Here is an 18129-nt window from a genome sequence, read left to right as displayed (position 1 = left end):
ATCTATATATGTATCTAATATTTTCTCTAATCTACCTAGTGAATAATAAATATACGATAATCTGATTTTTCGTGTCAAGATATTTCGTGGGGAGCAAAGATTTCAGTTAGAATATAGTTTTTGAACTTCGAAACTTTCAAGTTGTGCAATTGGATGTGTAATATTTCGACTGAGAAATTAAGTTTAAAGTTGATAAGAATGGAGAGAAGTTGGTTTGTCTGGTTAAATGAATGGCTTATTCATTAGGTAGACTGTCCTTTGTCCTCTCTTGAGACGATTCGTATTATGACTTTGGGGTTTAATCCCTCTATTTTAGTAAATAGAACTCAACGTATGCTTGGCGTAAACGCAATCTCATTATCAATTCAGATTAAAATTTAATCGAAATTGCTGCCTAAGGTGAGCTTGACGTCTGAGATTCGATAAATTATTTAGCTTACCATGTACTATATACTCCAATATAAAGTAGTTCATGCACGATGAAGACACAGGCTACGTAATACATACAGATCTATTTAACCTTATTCGAGCTAATATTTAATATAAAATCAAACTATCTAACGTTTAATATATTTTTACTATTCAGAATACATTTAACGCCTTGTATAAATTTCTACAGACTAAATTCTTAACATAAATCTAAGATCTAATATCCTTAATATACAGATTCAGATTGAATACATTTAACTAAAATTTGTTGTATTTAATCTGTCTAAACTATTTGCGTTAAATGTTTTATTGTATGAAATTTATCTATGTTCTACAAGTAGCATTTTATGAAACAATTTTTTAAACATACACTTATCTTTGTGGTGGGTATTCGTTATACGAATGCATACGCGCGAGAGAACGAAATCGTGCGTATGATAATGTATGTCACAAAAACAAGATGTACAACTCGGCATATAGAAGATGTACTGTTATCTTTGCTATACACGTGCCAACGTTTTATTGTGCGTAGTAGCGACATACACGGCATTATAACTCGTTTTCGAAAGTGGGAATTGAACGTGCGAACATGGCAATTTCTTTTATTCCTGCTACAGGAAATTACGAAGAAATACATGTTACAGTACAATAGTCGTACTACGAGATTGCTTTGTACCACGGAAATGAAAACCGATAAAGTGCTTTTTAAATGAAATTGTAAATTACAAATAACTATAAAATAGTTGTAAAAATTCAATTCATTTAATTTTCACCATTGGTATCTTAACATATATGTACAAATCATATGTTACGTACTTTTATACTGGAAAATAGATCATACCTTCTTTATTTTATTAATTTGAATTGTCCTGCTAACTATATCAATTAAGTAATTAATACCATTGGCAATATTATTTATAACAATACTAATTATTTAGTTATAATGTATACAATATATGAACAATTGCAAATCATAATCTCATTATCTTATAAATTTGAAATGTACGATAATACTGTCATTCATAAGTAAATTTATAATACATTATAGTATATCGTTATAATATTGTCTATATTAAATCTTTCACAATAATAAATTGTAATTAATCACATTAACAATTAACTTTAATTGTTTTTATTTTAATTCCTAATTCGACACGACACATTTTGTATCTTCCATTCTTGAATTTCGATGATTCATCTAATAGACTTTAATCAGTAAGTTAGGAATCAACAAGTATATAATGTTTCTTGTCATTCAAACCGATTCTATGGCAACACGAACGTACCATGTTAGGAGTGATGGATTCAATGCATTTGATATTGAAATATTTGTTGAATGTAGGAGATAACATCATGTACGTTTACTGACTACTGCAACATATAGCAATAACTACAATACATCATCCTATATCTATATAATAAATCTGATATATGCAGCATTCATCTAAATCTTCATAATTTATATTAATGTTTCGTAAATATTATCGAATCCATTATCTAAAATCACATTTAACCTAGATAAAAATGCACGTTTAATGGCATAGAAAAGGCATACGGAAAATATCTTCTCCAAAATATAATTGTAACTTTATATTTAATTCACTACAGATTATTCTACAACAAGAAATAAGGCCAACCTTCAACCTAAGGCCAACGTTCTCCTTAGGTATTCTTCTTACGATCTATAGGTTGGAAGAATCTGAGATCGATATATATACATACACATATCGATACATGTTTCTATAGATAAACACCATCATTCATTACAGACAGGTTACAATACGTTTCAAATATTTCGATATACTCACAAATGTCAATGAACAATCAAACAACAATCAATGGCAATCATATACGATTTACATCAGAATCGTTCTTGAGTTTACACAATGTTATTCAAATGTACGACGATTTGAATGAGTGTCGTTCCCATCGCTGACAGTGGGCGCGCGCAAGAACGCATGACATGGGCAGTCGTTGGCAAGCGCGCGCGCGAGCGTACAGTGAAAACGTAAACATGGCCGCGGAGAGTAGCGAAGGTTTGCCAATATCTCCGTCCGAGAAATCGTTAACCGGTAGCTTAGTGTCCGAAGAGAATGAGAAAAGTGTATCACGATCACCGTCGACTTACTCGATAAGGGAGGACAAGTGGCCGGATCTGGTTGTCTCGAGGCCCAGAAAACTAGACGCTTGGTGGTTACCGAGACGTAAGTACATAACACGATAGGTGCATGTTTTCGATCCGTTTTCGGCGCGCATTTCAAAGTCGACGTTCCCGTCGGTGCAAAGTGCGCGCGATTCAACGTCATCCGACGATGCGTACACGAATCAGCGCGCACATTCTAGATCTCCGTTATTTATCGCGAAACGCCTACTTCGCGAATTGACACATTGTCACGTGATCATCAATGGCAATATTACACGTGTTACATGCCCGACAGCTGACCAGATTATAGGTCGTTTACCTTTGTTAGGATGAATTATTGTGTGATTATATGCTATGGTTTAGATTAACTGTAAAACAAGATTATAAAAACGAGGATCATAAAAAAGAACCGCGGGATATATATAGTTCTTGGTGAATTAGTATGTGATCCCTATGACCGATAGTAGATTTGTTAGTGACATCTGAGGAGGAGTTACCCCTGACTAGTGATGTCAAGGTGAATTAATGTTTTTAAACATTATAATTATAAAATAAAATATTTAGATCAAGAGTAGTATTCGTCAGAATTTTGATAAAAGGTAACAGTACTACTTTAAGTTGTTGCTACCGTTGCGTAGTTAAATAGTTGTTATTTAAATATTTGATAAGGGATTCCGATTAAGCAATATGTATTATAATGTTTCATGCTTGAAACAAGATAATATTTCGACACTTTAAGTAAGACTCTAGTACGATATAAAATGCGTATAGCAATTAACATATTTATAGTTAGTTAACTAACTAATTGCATAATTGTTTGCGTAGTGAAAGAACCTTGATAATTTTGTTATCTTTGATCAATCTTTCAATTTTCGAGGGATTCTTCAATTTTAGATCTGTCATTTTAAGAATTTTTAATATCGTACATGGAAATAAAGTTAAGAAGCTATTGAGAATGTAATGCACAATAATTGAAAAGTTTACAGAATAAAAGTAATATTTTACAATCTTAAAAAATAATATAATGCATAAGAATAACATTATCATAGAAATATTTCTACAGACAAACGAAATGTTCCATCCGTTTAAGTTAAATAAAACTAAAATTACACAATCCAAGTTATAACAAATATGTAAAGTATAATTCTATAAAATTATTTTATTTTAATTGCATTGTGGCAAAATTTTCACCAATATATATACACGTACAATTTAGATTTTATTTTTATTATGTTAGTTTTGTATTATATTCTGTTTTATCGACGTAGTCGAACCGTGATAGATGGCAGTACGTTCCGGACTGGCTGCTCCAGCATGTATATTGATTATCGTAGGTGGAGGTAAAGTCGGCGGGAGAATCAATATTACTTTTCGCCGGCGACTCGCCATTTTCGTCGTAAAATTTTTCGTGAGCAACGGAACACACGTCATACGTAGTTTTCCTCGACAGTGAATCAGTCTCTGCTATGTTGAGCTCTTAAGAAACCAACTGCCGCAACGTTCAGCTACGATGTAGCATTAGAACCGAGTGCGAACGGCCGTCTTTCTGCTTTAGCCAAAGTTTCTTTTCATCGCTTTTACCGCAGTGTCTATATTTCATTTGCTCCATATCACGAACTAACTGTTCAAGCAATTTAACAATATCAATATCGTACAAATATCACGGACCGGATCTATTAAAACAGCAAAAGAATTATTATTGCTGTTCGTGTAAACATAAAGTGATCGAAATAAGTAGAATCAAATTATCAATTCGACCAATACGAACCAACTAAGTTACATCAGTGAAAACGAATCAGCTGATTGAAATTGTCAAGAGCAACGTCGACTGGAAGAACTCTAATGACATTATTGGAGACGAAGAAGAGCTTTGTTCCAAGAGACAAGTCTAATTAATTAATATCAGAAGAGTTAAACCAAAATTCTTCAGATATCTTTTCTCAGAGAAACTGAAGTTAACGAAACAGAGGAGACTAATCTTTTGAAATATTACATTACTTTAAAGAATAGTCACTGAGAGGATCGATAAAGAAGAAAAAGGTTCGGTTAAGGTAAGAACTCCATAGTTGGAGTGACCTAAAACAATCCATTGTTACGAACGATCTTCTATGCGGCAAGAATCCAAAAACGGTCTGAAGATCAGGCCACCGGGTGACCACGGTGTGCATCACAGTGGGGTCATGCTTGAAGAAGACATGGCTGGCGCTAAGGATACGATATACCTGTGCAACTTCCGTGTTTCTGTCGACGGCGAGTGGCTGTGCCTGAAAGAGCTTCAGGATGTCGAGTTTTCGTTGCAGGAGTCGATGCAACGTTCACCATCGCCACCGTTCGCTCTCAGTGGTATTAACCATCATCATCATCATCATCATAATGATCATCATCGTCAGCAACAGCTTCCCGATCAGCGAGAGCTTCGCGATATAATGCCGCCAAGCCCACCGCCATTGCAGCACGTTTCCAGCTTGTGTCTGTACTCGATGTTCTTGCACTATTCGCTCCATTCTATTTTCATTGGTTTATATATATTTGGAAATCGGGTTGAGAATTTTTGCACCAGTCAATATTGACTTAATTGAGATTTATTATTTCTTACATCTCAGTTGGACGAGTTCAAGTTTTGAAGCTTTGGTTGTTCTCTTTCTCTGTCTTCTTTTTTTATTTTTTTTGTGCTAAGTTTAGGGTTAGTTGACGTTGTTCCATGGGAGATCGATCCCTGGGGAAATTTATTCCGGCTCGTTTATTATTTGACTTCGCTTAGGGATTTGAATGCTGGTTGGTGTTAGTAAAAATAGATTAAAAAGTATCAAATCGTTCCATAAGTGAAAGACAAGGAGAAAATAAGGACTATCACATCCTAGAAGGAAAATCGACTTATGAAGAGAATTGATTTGGAATATTTATATATTATTTATATAATGCAATAGTAAAGAAACTAGGTTCGGCGAATTTAATTGTATTATTTGTAGTATGAAGTTTATATATTACGTTATTCATAGAATGAGTAATTCTGTGTGTATATATACATATAAATACAGTTATTACAGAAATTGCATGGGATAAAGTTATTGAAAGTATGGTAGATTATTTGTTATTCTGCTATATTAGATAATTGTTAACTAAAAATTTACTCGTACTAAATTCAAAAGGATAATTTCTAATTGTGTTTTTCTATTGTATCTGATGTCGTTTTTGTAATGTACGAGTGAGAAAATTAAAATTAAACACCTTAAAGTTAAACAGATTTAAGGATTAATACCGCTGTCTATAATTTTTGTCAAATCAAATTAATAATACGATTTTGTCAATTACTCTAGAAACAAAAGATAACATTACTTGTGAAATTGTGAATCCGGTCGAAGTTATAATTAATATACGATATTTATCGTTTAACTCTTTCTTGGATTATTTCTCGTTAAAACGCATCGTTCCTTTTAAATGCTGTTACGAGATTTTCGAATTTAGAATTTGCTGGAATTAGTTTCCCTGGGGACTTCTTTTTATTTACATATTTTCTATCTTTCTAATCTTTCACGATTTTTGAAACCACGTATCCTAAATCTTCTTTCTTCTAAAATCGAAAATAATTTGAATCGCAACTTTTTGTTTGTTAATAATTTTGTGTTGCGCTTCGTTGATATTTCCATTCATACCATCATCGTCATGCTTTCAGGGAGAATGATTTGTTATATTTTGTAATTATTCAACATCAAGAATATGAACAACACCTGTAATTACCACCAACAGGATGATTTATTTTTTCCTGATCCCAACTGGAACAAGAAACTGTTGTTTTTACAGCACGCGATCCAGTCATCATCGAGAGGAGTAATCTTGTGAATATTTCGAAATTAATCGTGAAGGAGCTGATCGAAACGTCTTTGAAGTATGGTCGGATGCTCGATTCTGATCATATGCCATTGCAACATTTTTTCATCGTTCTTGAACACGTGCTTAGGCATGGTTTACGACCAAAGAAGGTAAACAACACCTTCGAAATATCTAAACACTGATTTATAATTAAAAGGAAAAGGAAATGGCACTAATTGCCTTCGATTTCAGGGTCTACTTGGACCCAAGAAGGAGCTTTGGGATATACTTCAGCTCGTTGAGAAATATTGTTCCGAAGCACAGGACATTACGTCCAGTATTCGTGATCTACCTACTGTTAGGTATAATTCTGTTTCTGTCTTCTCTCTATTTTCTCATATATATAGGTTAAAACTTACGATTGGTGATATTAGTAAATTAAGAAAATTTATCATTAATTTTTCAATATAGAAATTTTCAGTGTTCGCTATAAGTATCTACAATTTATGTATTTAACTAAAAATAATTTTTATATTATTTTGTATAAATATTTTATGGTTCCAACTATTTATCTATATTTGAGTAGAAATATTCATCAAAGTAAGCTATTATTTTCTTATCGCTAATCGAAGAGCAGAATCAGACGAAATTTAGTACCTTGATCTGTTTCAAAGAACATATTCCAAGAGAAATTAGATCAGCTTTATCATATCACATCTGTAGCGATTTCTATTTGATATACAGTCTGTTGACCGGGCTGACCTTTTCAGGACTGCAATGGGTAGAGCGCGAGCATGGTTGCGTATGGCGTTAATGCAGAAAAAGCTAGCGGACTACTTGAAAGTTTTAATCGACCACAAGGAAGATATATTGTCCGAGTATTTCGAGCCTGACGCTCTGATGATGAGCGAGGAGGCAATCGTTATAATGGGCTTGTTGGTGGGCTTGAACGTAATCGACTGCAACTTCTGTGTAAAGGTCAGTTGCGTATGTTTTTTCCACGCTGATCAGGAGATCGTCTAACGGGGTTAAAATTGAATGGGGAAACTGTTACGGCAGGAAGAAGACCTCGATTGTCAACAAGGTGTGATCGATTTCTCGCTGTACCTGCGAAACAGCAATCATATACCTGGTGAATCTCCAGACGACGAGCTTGAAAATGATAACATGACAACTGTCCTCGACCAGAAAAATTACATCGAGGAACTAAACCGACATTTAAAGTAATTGTGCTTTCTACAGTCACATACCGCGATGATTTATTTTAATTCGAGCGAGTTACAAGTTTAGACGTTGTACTGTACATCGATTTCAGCGCAACTGTGACAAACCTTCAAGCCAAAGTGGAATCCTTGACAACGACAAACGCTCTCATGAAGGAGGACCTGTCTATCGCAAAAAATAACATTTTGTCGCTTCACGAGGAGAATAGACAATTGAAAAAAGAGTTGGGAATCGAAATCAAAGACACGAACGAGGTACGGAGATTTTGATGTCTAACAGTCTTTTTATCGGTTCATCCTACGTCAAAGAGAAGTTTCTCTGGTTTTAGAATGGGAAACCACCAATCAAAATTACTGAAACGACGACAGAGATCGAGGAGTTGAGAAGTAGGCTAGATGCTGAAAAGAAATTGCGGCAGGATGTAGAAAAGGAATTAGAATTACAGGTGGATACTTTTTATTTGTATTCTTTCTTCCAGTTGAATTAGTTTAAACATGTTAAATATTGAAAAATTAATATCATGGATATTGAAATTAGGAAAATGATTGAGTAATTTTTTGTGAACAGATTAGTATGAAGTCAGAAATGGAAGTGGCTATGAAGCTGTTGGAGAAAGATATTCATGAGAAACAAGACACGATCATATCGCTGCGACGACAGCTCGACGAGATCAAGTTAATTAACTTGGAAATGTATAAAAAGCTACAGGTGATCAATTGTATTTCTTGTTACGCGCTAATCGCGACGCAGGATGCTTCTTATAAGTAAAATCAAAACTATTTTACTCTCTCGAATTATTCGTTTTAATATTACAATGTCTTTATCTACATTTATAGCGAAACGTTTAATCAGTAAATTTACAATTATGACAAATTTTTTCGACGTTTAAGCACGAGGCAGATCCTCGTCGCGATTATGATTTCTTCCTACATGTTTTCTAATCTATGTGTTTTTTCATCGCATTTCTGTTCCTTTCCGTTTCTGCTTTAATCCCAACAGCTTTTCAGATTTTTAGCGAACTTTGATTCCACTCAGACAGTTTCTAATTCCCTTTTGCCATGCTGGGGATGTTGGGTAGCTTTCGAAATTTCTTGTTTCTGGGACTATTTCCATTATAGGAATGTGAGCACGAACTAACGCAGAAAGGAGAAATGGTGAGCCGGCTTCATGCGAAGACGAATCAAATCGGCAAGATCCTGAATAATCTTGAGAAGTGCAACCACATGAAAAAGGATGGGGAAAATATTCGTAGCCCAACCACGCCGAGCAGTATCTCGAAATCGATTCTTAATAAGACCAGTCCCACTTCACCACGATGTTACTCGTCTGCAGACAATGTATCCGCGGTTGATTATCAGCACCCTCCTAATAATCAGCAACAATCAGCTAACAATCATCAAAAACCAACTAATAATCAGCAAACTAACAATAACCAACAATCCACTAATGCTCAACAGCAATCCCTCACTAAGCAACCATATTCTCCTAATAATAACGGGCAAACAAGGGGTAACGAGCAACAAAATGGCGCTAACGAAAAGGAAATGGCAAAGCCTGATACCCCAGAACAGAGTAAATCGAACGGTGAGGTTTCTATGGAGGCGGAGGAACAATCGACTGCATAAAAGAACACTGTTTCTAGAGAATGGTTTTTATACTATGCATCTTCATACTCCGTTTAATATTTCGACTAATCGAGGGCGTATAAATGACGGCAAATCCTTTATACGAATGTGTTCCTGAAATTTCCAATGACATTTTAAAGAATGTCGGTGTATATAGAAGTATTAGTGTATTTCAACATTTGTTAATTGACAATTCTGTACATAATTTATGAAATGTGATTTTTATTTCATTTTTTGTATTTTACAATAGATTTTCTTAGGTACTTAAATTATCTCTCTGTTTCAATTTTTAGTTTCAATAAATTCTTTAACTCATTAACTGGTTGCTAATCTCCTGAACATAATAATTTCTTTATTTAGAGACCACCTGTCTTTCTTTCTTTCTTATCGCTTCTGTTAAAAATAAATTACGTCATAATTATATTTACAAGGATTAAAATCGATATAGCTGAAACTGATTTGTCTTTATTAATTTGTCATTTTTTAATTATGAATGTTTTTAACTAAAGAATGCCCTAGTTAATACATTAATAAATCTCCTACGTAGAAAATCTGTATTATTCTGAAATAAGTTGAAACAGAGGAGCTTTATTTTACATTATTTAAGTTAGTAGACATTGACTGTATATCGTGTAACTGTAATCGGAGCCTAAAAGCATAACTGTTATGATACATTTGTGGATATAATGGTTGTTAATGAATAGAATATAATCACGAAAAATGTTGTTGGATTATTCAGAAGCACTATTATTATACATTTAACGCTAAACAAGCTATATCACTTAGATCTTTCACATGGCAGGACTTTATATATCTAAAATGCGTAGAATATGAACGAGAATGAAATATTCGATATTTAATTATCCAGCAATCCATGCATCAATAAGCTTTTAAATGCAACACCTGTCGTGGTGTGTTTCAATCGAGACACTTTATGAATGTAACTGTGCTTTGTTACGGCATAGTTACGCTATTTCAATAAAATTGCTATTTTGTCCACAGAACTATCGACGACAATAACATTATTATACACATGTTTTTCATATCTTCATCATATTCAATCAGGATGCATTTTATTGTTCATCAGATTCTGATTCTAATTATTATCCTCTTTTTGTAGAGTGTCTCGGATACTTAATTTCAATCCATCGTGAAAACATTGTATTTTAACGAATATTAATTGTCCTGTCAAATTGATAGCAATTTCTCTCTATCAAATAATTTATCATTGGATTTTGTTAACAGAGAAAGTAGATTCATTTATATTTATCGAACATTTTCACGGATTCCCGATAAATGAAATGGAAGGTAATATCAATTGACAAATAATTAATATTCCATTTGAAACTCGACGAAAAAGAATCTTTTATTCAACCTATGTTTAATGGGATTGAAAACTTATGTTGCACGATTTTCCATTAATTTCACCGCACATTAACGATTACGACGTCTGAATCTTTTAGAAAACTGTTTTACATTTATCATATACATCATCTACATTGGTACAGGATGAGCTTGCAGCTATAAATTACACAATGTACATTTTACTTCTAAGAATTACGTGCAATTTCAGGGCTCTTCCTTTAATCGAGAAACAAATGAAACGGTTCTTTCCGCCTTTCACTGAAATAGGGTTTATTTCAGGAGTGCGAAGGCTCGCTTAAGCATAAAACAGAACTGATCACTAAATTGGAGGCTAAGACGCTATCGATGACTGAAACCATCCAGAAAATGGATGAGAAGTATGTTTATTTGTCTTTCATTAGTGTTAATTACTTTGTAAGCGCGACTGATTCATCGGGTTTTAGATCACATTTCGACGCGATCAATATTTTATCGAAGTTAATACTAACATTCTATCATATATATACTTTATCTAGCTTTCCGAACATGGGTACTCGTGAACTCGCAGCTTGAAGCCATTACTGTAAGATTTTGTTGTCAACGTCCGCGGGGCTTCGAATCATCGCGCGACAAATATAAAAAGACTTTGGCATTACAAAAATTCTGATTTTAATAGAATTTTATTAATTTGCAATTTAATATAATCTAACATTTAGTATAGTCGTGTAATACTTCAAGAATTCGATGTGATCTAAGTATAAGACAATTTTTATTTAAAATTATTTTATTTAAAATTATTTTGAAGCTTTACAAAATCAAATTTTAATATTACAAAAGTTGTTCAATTATAATTTATAAGGGAATGTAAAGCATTGTCTGTCGATTAAACTTTAATTCTAATTTAAATTTAAAGTAAGATTCTCTATCGTACTGCAAACTTTGATGACAAGATGAAGAATTTCGAATACCAAATTCTTTTTTCAATCATCGACGCTTTTAATTTTACAAAATCTTGACACTTCGATTTCACTCAGTCACGCGTTCCTCGTAAAAGGGCGCTATATACAGGAACGGCAAAATATTACTAATATTATCTTTACTATCGTTAAACATTTTAGCATTTACAAACCTAGTCGTTGTGATAAGAGATTTTTCTATAGCTCGTGGCTCTCGACGATTATCGTATGATGATATCGAAAAATGATATACCCTCGACGGCTGTAGTTAGAGGTAATTTATTTTTTACTTAGGCGTCGCGTACGCGATCTGACTTAGGGTAGATTAGACGAGGCAAACATTATAGATACAGATTCGATTTATCGTTAATGGAGATGTTGGCAAACCTTCATTTAACGGCTACTCGATCTAAGATTATTAAGTCTATATATATATAATATAATATAAATATTAATGTTATAGCGACAAATTCATGTTTCCCATACTAATTGGTAGATTTATACCTCGAGTTGAGTAAACGAATCGCTGAATTAATATCGATTGCTAATCAGGGCAATAACATGTAAATGTGTTGCTCTTTTAAATCGATTGCCTTGCTCGTGCGTGAGAAGTACACTCTTTTTTCTTGTTAATTGCTCGTCAATTACTATATTAGATTGATGGTATCTGGTCAATTAGAATTATGAATTATAAATGATACCTCAGTATTTCGGAAACTGACTTGCGATCATTTTTATCGTCCTTTTTTTTTTCTTTATTCCACTTACTTTTTCTGTTTGCTTTTATATCAATCGAATTGTTTCTTACGATCGTATATATTCTTCGTCGTTATATATATATATATATATATATATATATATATATATATGTGTGTATATATATATATATCATATATATATATGTATATATATATACACCTACACTCACAGACACGCATATACACACCGTTTGTGTCGTTCACGTTTATCGAAAGAGTTACGAAACAAACGTGCCATACATTATATATAATATCTTTATATAAATATAATTATGTATAAGCAATCGAGCAATGGTCTTTATAATGCACCCAGACACTTGTGTGCTTGTATATCAATGCAGCGGAAATAAATTCATGACAGAAGATAGTTTGCATTTAATTACCCTCAGATCATCATCGTTTAAACGTAAGACGAGACTTTTCGTTCGAATAATTTCTGTAGTATAGCCTTCATAATAATAATAATAATAATAATAAAAAGAAAGTTATGCATAGCTTTCGAGTTCTTTTTCGTTCCGTTATTTAAATTTCTTGTAATTTCTTTACGTCATGATTAATTATAATTTTGCGTGGAAATGATGAATTTATATTGAAGCGGAAGGTAAGTTGAGCTTTTGCACCGTTAAAGATTGGATTACGAACTCGAGGAAAAATAGACGAGTACGGAGATCCGACATTTTGCTGAATTCGCTCGGGGATTATAATATAAAGTCTTTAAAAAAACAACCTGCCTGTTTCTTCGGCCGGATAACGGTATTCAGTCATGAATAATCATGGCGAAAGTTTCAATGAGAACTCCAACTAAGTTACAGATCCTTGCTTTTGTAACTTCCTTTCGTCGAGGAGCTTAGTATTTCTGTAAACTCGGCCAATGAAACTGCGTACGTCGGTTTCTCGAACGAATTTTGTTTAAATGGACGGCTATATCAGTTATTATAATAATTTATTCGTCTCTCAAAATAATCTCTTGAAATAACAACGGAAAATTCTGACGAAGTTTCGTCGTTATTTTGTTCGAATGTTACTTCGCTGCAGTCTAATTAGGTTACTTACATTGTGTCTTTATTAAATGATCGCAAGGCAGTGTCTTAAATACGGGTACCTTCAGATAAATCGTAACACTGAAATTACGAGCGTATTAACTTCCGAAGAATCAAGAAAATTTGTTAGCTCATTCACATTTCAATTTTAATTATAATATCATGGTTGATTCATTATTTCCATATAATGTATTAGATCATTTCATAAATAACGTGTTTTTTTTCATAAATTAAATAAAAATAAAAAATTACGTAGTGATGTATTTTTTCCTCATTTTCTACGATAGTTCTCCGGTTTTTTAATTTATTAAGTTTTTTATCTAATTTCTCTTTTTATAAATTATATTTCTTCCTATTATGACAAATTCCGTTATTTATGAAATGGCCTAATTACATCCTAGTATTATACTTAAAAAAAAAAAAAGAATCTTATCTTAATCTTAACTATCTTTACGAATTTCAACTGAATCAAATTGAACATCATTTCTCGCGTAAATGCCAATTATCTCCATGATTACTATTTTTCTAAATACTATAAAAATTTTCGAAATTTCGCATACGATTATACCCATTACAACTTCAGCCGTCGTACGTAGAACATTTTCGCGTTTGTCGTATAGTATTGTGTTCGATTCTTTGAGTACCAGCGATTTGACTTAATCAGGTGCAAGGAAATGGACGACGTAAAATCAGATGCAGTAGAGAGAGTGAGGATTTTGGGAGCTGAAGCTGCCGAGAGAGAAGCAAGGGCGAACGGGGTCGAGAGGGAATTGCGACTCGAACGCGAATGGAGAACCTCCTTACAGGAAGCATCGATCTCTAACGCGGAGAAGATCTCTCAATTACATCAGGAGATCGATCAGTTGAGGCGGGTGTCCGAGGTACGTTGCATATCGGCCTCAACTTCGCCATATTCGCGCATACCACCAGCTTCCAAACTAGGTGATCAAACTTGAGATGCTATCTTGGTTGTATTTGAAAATGCAAATAATTTTCTGCAATATAGTTCTAGTCACTATCGACCATGCGATGGCATTAATTTAATTTTTCTTTTGTTTCATTGTGAAATAACATTGTGATGTCGTACGAAAGGATACTGTAATAATTGGTTTGATATTGTTAAAAACAACATTTTTCTTCAATGTTTAATGGTTTACTGAAAGCTTTTACGGAGTAAATGCAATAACGCTGCTAAATTCCCAAGTGTAGCCAAACGACTTTCTTATCCGTTTCTTTTCTTTCTCTCTTTTAATAGACTAGTAATAGAGTACACCTACTATTTAAGAGAAGCTATACGAACGTATAATAAGATATAGTATTTTTATAACGAATTACTTTATATTGTGCTATTTTTAATTTAAAATTAATGTGGAAAATGCCGCCTTGTTTTATACCATTTTGGCAGAAAATCAATTCGCGTTATGTAGTTTTCTGCTTCAAAATATTAATTGCATTAAATAGAAATTTTGGAAGTTCTGAATTTAGTACTTTATTTAGTACTATATTTAATACACTTCATTTTTTACAATATAGAACATCAACAGCAAACATAGTTCGCTAGAAGAAGATCTGATTGCAACTAATTTTTTTTTTAACCACAAAAGAATTTGTTTATCATCTCAATGTCTCGTATGAAATGAAAGGAAAATATCTTAAAAAAGAAAATACCTACAATTCTCACAGTTTGGTTACCCATCTCGATATCCTTTCCAGAACAAAGTACTTCCACAATCTCCCGACCCAAACCCCACAGTTTCAATCACCTATTCGTTCCCTCCCACAATACCTCGCACGCCTTCCTTCAACCTCAAAACACTTTGCCTTCGCCGATCGATTTTTCAAGCAACGGCTTCCTTCTCTTTCCTCCATCTCCCTTTCTCCTTCCCTTCATCAATCTTCCGAAACTTCTTCGGCTCTCGCGCAATCGAATCTTCTCACTAATAGTCGACGCAACTCGACTCCGCAATCGGCCCCGTAACAACCGATAACACGGAAATAGGGAAACGGATGGAACGTCTGGGACAAAGTTTCAAGGTGTCGAGGCGTAATTCCAGGCCATGTGTTGCAGAAATACCTGGCGCTGCAGGAGGAACATTACGCGTTGAAGGAGATCTGCACCGAACAGGAACGGACTCTGGAGGAACTTGGGGGACAATTGAGCACGGCGAAATTGGCGGCCGTGGAATTACGCGAGGCCGCTGACAACGCTCACCAGCAGCAGAACCAGCAGCAGCAAGAGGGTGCAGCGACCTGGGCGAACGATCGACTGGTCACCCAATGCAAGAGCTGCAGCCGAGAGTTCAACATCACTCGTCGCAAGGTAATCAAACTTTTTAATTGCCCCTACGCCTTCTGCCTCGATTCGGCCATCTCTTTCGTTTCTATCTACTCAGTCGTCGTCGTTATCGTCCTTGTCGTCGTCCATTGACGTCGTCGCGCAGGGATTGCTCTACTGAAAGGCCGAGCCCCGAGTTCGCTTAATCGTTCAATTATCCTTGCCACCCTGAAAATTACCGGTTCCACGGTCCAGATTTCTCCACGGGCTCTATCTGCACAGCCTGTTCGAATCACTATGCGCGCGAACATGTTTTCGAACCAAGCTGACACTGTCGAGAGGTTTTATTCCTGACGAAGTTACGCCTCTCCTCTCGACCTTTGCTCGTCTAGACGGCTCGAAGATCCGAATCGCGTGCACCAACCAAGGAGAACTTTGATGCATGACAGTTCTGTTATTAGAGATAACACGGTGTATCGGGCTGTGTTACGGCTTGCAATTACAAGCGGCCCCGATCCTCGTTTGTTGGTAGTCCGTGCCCAGTCCTTCCTTCCTTCCTGCCTTCCACGACCTGCGGGTAATTGAAGAGATTTCGGAGTGGATTTTTGATTAGATTCTATCTGCATCCAGAGAGTGGTATATAGATAGTTCAAGACTCAAGGAGTTTGTATATTTATATACTTCTTGGGTGTTTGTAGTGTCTTTTAGCGCAAGAGATACCAATTCCAGTAATTTTTCATGGAAATTTTATACATCGACAACGATGTATTTTTTAGGTTTTAAATAATTGTTTGTAAAATATGCGGATAAAGATTTTTTCTTCTATCATGGCTTCTTTGATACAAGTATTGTATTTTAGCCATCGATAGTTTGAATGTTAAATACTGGTTGATCGAAAATTTTGCGAAACTAGATTTCGTTACTACAACACAGTGCATTTTACGTTATTGGAATCTATGTTTTTAAAATGAAGGTTTTTCATTCTATTGTATTTTTTATTTGTATTGTATTCCTCTTTTATGCATTGATACATTTGCAATGCTCAACTCTTTTTTTTTTTTAAATGAAATGGAAGTTTTCTTGTATAAGTCGATTTAAATTTTAAAGATTGTCCTTAAATAGTTAATGAGATATTGTTTACACCTACAATATGAAATATGCTCTTGTCTGGTCTTATTATAATAATAATGTCTTGAATTCTTCCACAAAGATATCTGTCCTCTCTAAATCTGTGTTTCAATTTCCTATCATATTTTTAGGTTACTTACAAATTCCATTAGGAATGCTTGCTTTTATAATGAGAAAATTCAGCTATTCGACTGTTGGTATTTTCTATTCACAGATAATTTTTTATTAAGTGGACTTTAAAGCAGGAAATGAATCCAATGTTGTGCGGCACGAGGAGCGTATTAAAGATGCCAAAGTTGTTCAGAATTCTCTCTTATTCGGATATTTTAACGGAAACCAGGAAAGTGTTTTTATCGTGTAATTTAAATTTAATTGAATTTACTACATGTTATTGGATCAGTTTTAATACAAAATACAATATCCCCATTTAAATTTTCAACACATTTGTAAATTTCAATGCAAATGCATCTTAGAATTTCAAATAGAGAAAGGATCGTTTTCTTTAAATATTCGATTAAACTATCGATTCAATCATTCATATGATGTTCAATTTATCTCACTGTGTTTAGTGTTTAGTTGTGCATAGAAAAAATATTTCCACCATTAGAAAACTATTCTTGCTTTATATTGGGGAAACCTTATATTGGGAATTTTCAATCGAAAATGAAGATTTTTTTTCTGAAAGGGAAGAATTAGTTCTTTCGAACAATCTTTCATATTTAAAAAAAACCAATTGTTAATTATTATCTATTAACTATGCGTTGATTTGACATGTGTTAACTTTTGATAAAATTTGCATTATATCTGCAATTTGCTAAGATGTAGCAAGAAAACCAAATAACTCGATAAATCAGTACAACATAATATTTTGTTAATATTTTACACATAGCATATCCTCTTACAGCATCGTTAGTAATTTTCTAACTGTTGCAAAGTTAAACTACAGTTTTAAAAAGATTCCTTTTACAATAGAAAATATATTTCTTTTTTCTCTTTAAGTTTCTTTTTGAGCGGGAAAGTTACGCTTGACGTAATAGTACGTTCTTTTTCGTAAGACACCCTATATGCACACTTCCTCGAAAAGTAAATATTCAGTAACAGGACCTTACTCAAGCAAAGAACGATCAATCGAGAATACAGAGTGTCGACGCGGCGCGAAGAAAAATAACTGGATTTTTGCCTTCATTTTGTCCTTATTTTTTCGCAGTCGAATCACGTGAAAGCACGACATATTTAAAGTATTCCGCCCGCGACCAGATTGTTTCAGATTGTTGTGCTGCTCAGTTGCGTGCATTGATAAGGAAAACTGGCAGAGAGAGATCGGTATTCGTGCATTCGTCATACGAAATATATTTCTATGGCTAGAATTTATGCACGGTCGGACCTTATCGAAATTT

The 18129-nt window shown here is 34.1% G+C and overlaps 1 protein-coding gene across 6 annotated transcripts in view; it reads left to right on the top strand.

The window, feature by feature from the left end:
- The first annotated feature begins 2157 nt into the window (after positions 1 to 2157).
- Positions 2158 to 18129, top strand: part of LOC122570621 (protein RUFY3-like) — a 30500-nt gene continuing 14528 nt past the window's right edge. Inside the window, exons 1-12 of one of the 6 annotated variants that reach the window (XM_043733171.1) lie at positions 3918 to 4623; positions 4691 to 5041; positions 6374 to 6552; positions 6635 to 6744; positions 7153 to 7360; positions 7442 to 7605; positions 7698 to 7860; positions 7935 to 8051; positions 8174 to 8314; positions 10876 to 10973; positions 13994 to 14210; positions 15398 to 15649. In XM_043733171.1, the coding sequence (XP_043589106.1) occupies positions 4753 to 5041; positions 6374 to 6552; positions 6635 to 6744; positions 7153 to 7360; positions 7442 to 7605; positions 7698 to 7860; positions 7935 to 8051; positions 8174 to 8314; positions 10876 to 10973; positions 13994 to 14210; positions 15398 to 15649 (1938 nt within the window). In that variant the 5' untranslated portion in view covers positions 3918 to 4623; positions 4691 to 4752. Of the gene's footprint in view, positions 2634 to 3916; positions 5042 to 6373; positions 6553 to 6634; positions 6745 to 7152; positions 7361 to 7441; positions 7606 to 7697; positions 7861 to 7934; positions 8052 to 8173; positions 8315 to 8724; positions 11013 to 13993; positions 14211 to 15397; positions 15650 to 18129 lie in introns of those variants that run through there. The other 5 variants (XM_043733172.1, XM_043733170.1, XM_043733173.1 and 2 more) reach the window with 5 other exon arrangements.

The sequence above is a fragment of the Bombus pyrosoma genome, linkage group LG9 (genome assembly GCF_014825855.1).
Source record: "Bombus pyrosoma isolate SC7728 linkage group LG9, ASM1482585v1, whole genome shotgun sequence".
Taxonomy (NCBI): Eukaryota; Metazoa; Arthropoda; class Insecta; order Hymenoptera; family Apidae; genus Bombus; species Bombus pyrosoma.
Note: the sequence above shows the minus strand (reverse complement) of the source record. Positions and strands in the feature narration are given on the sequence as shown.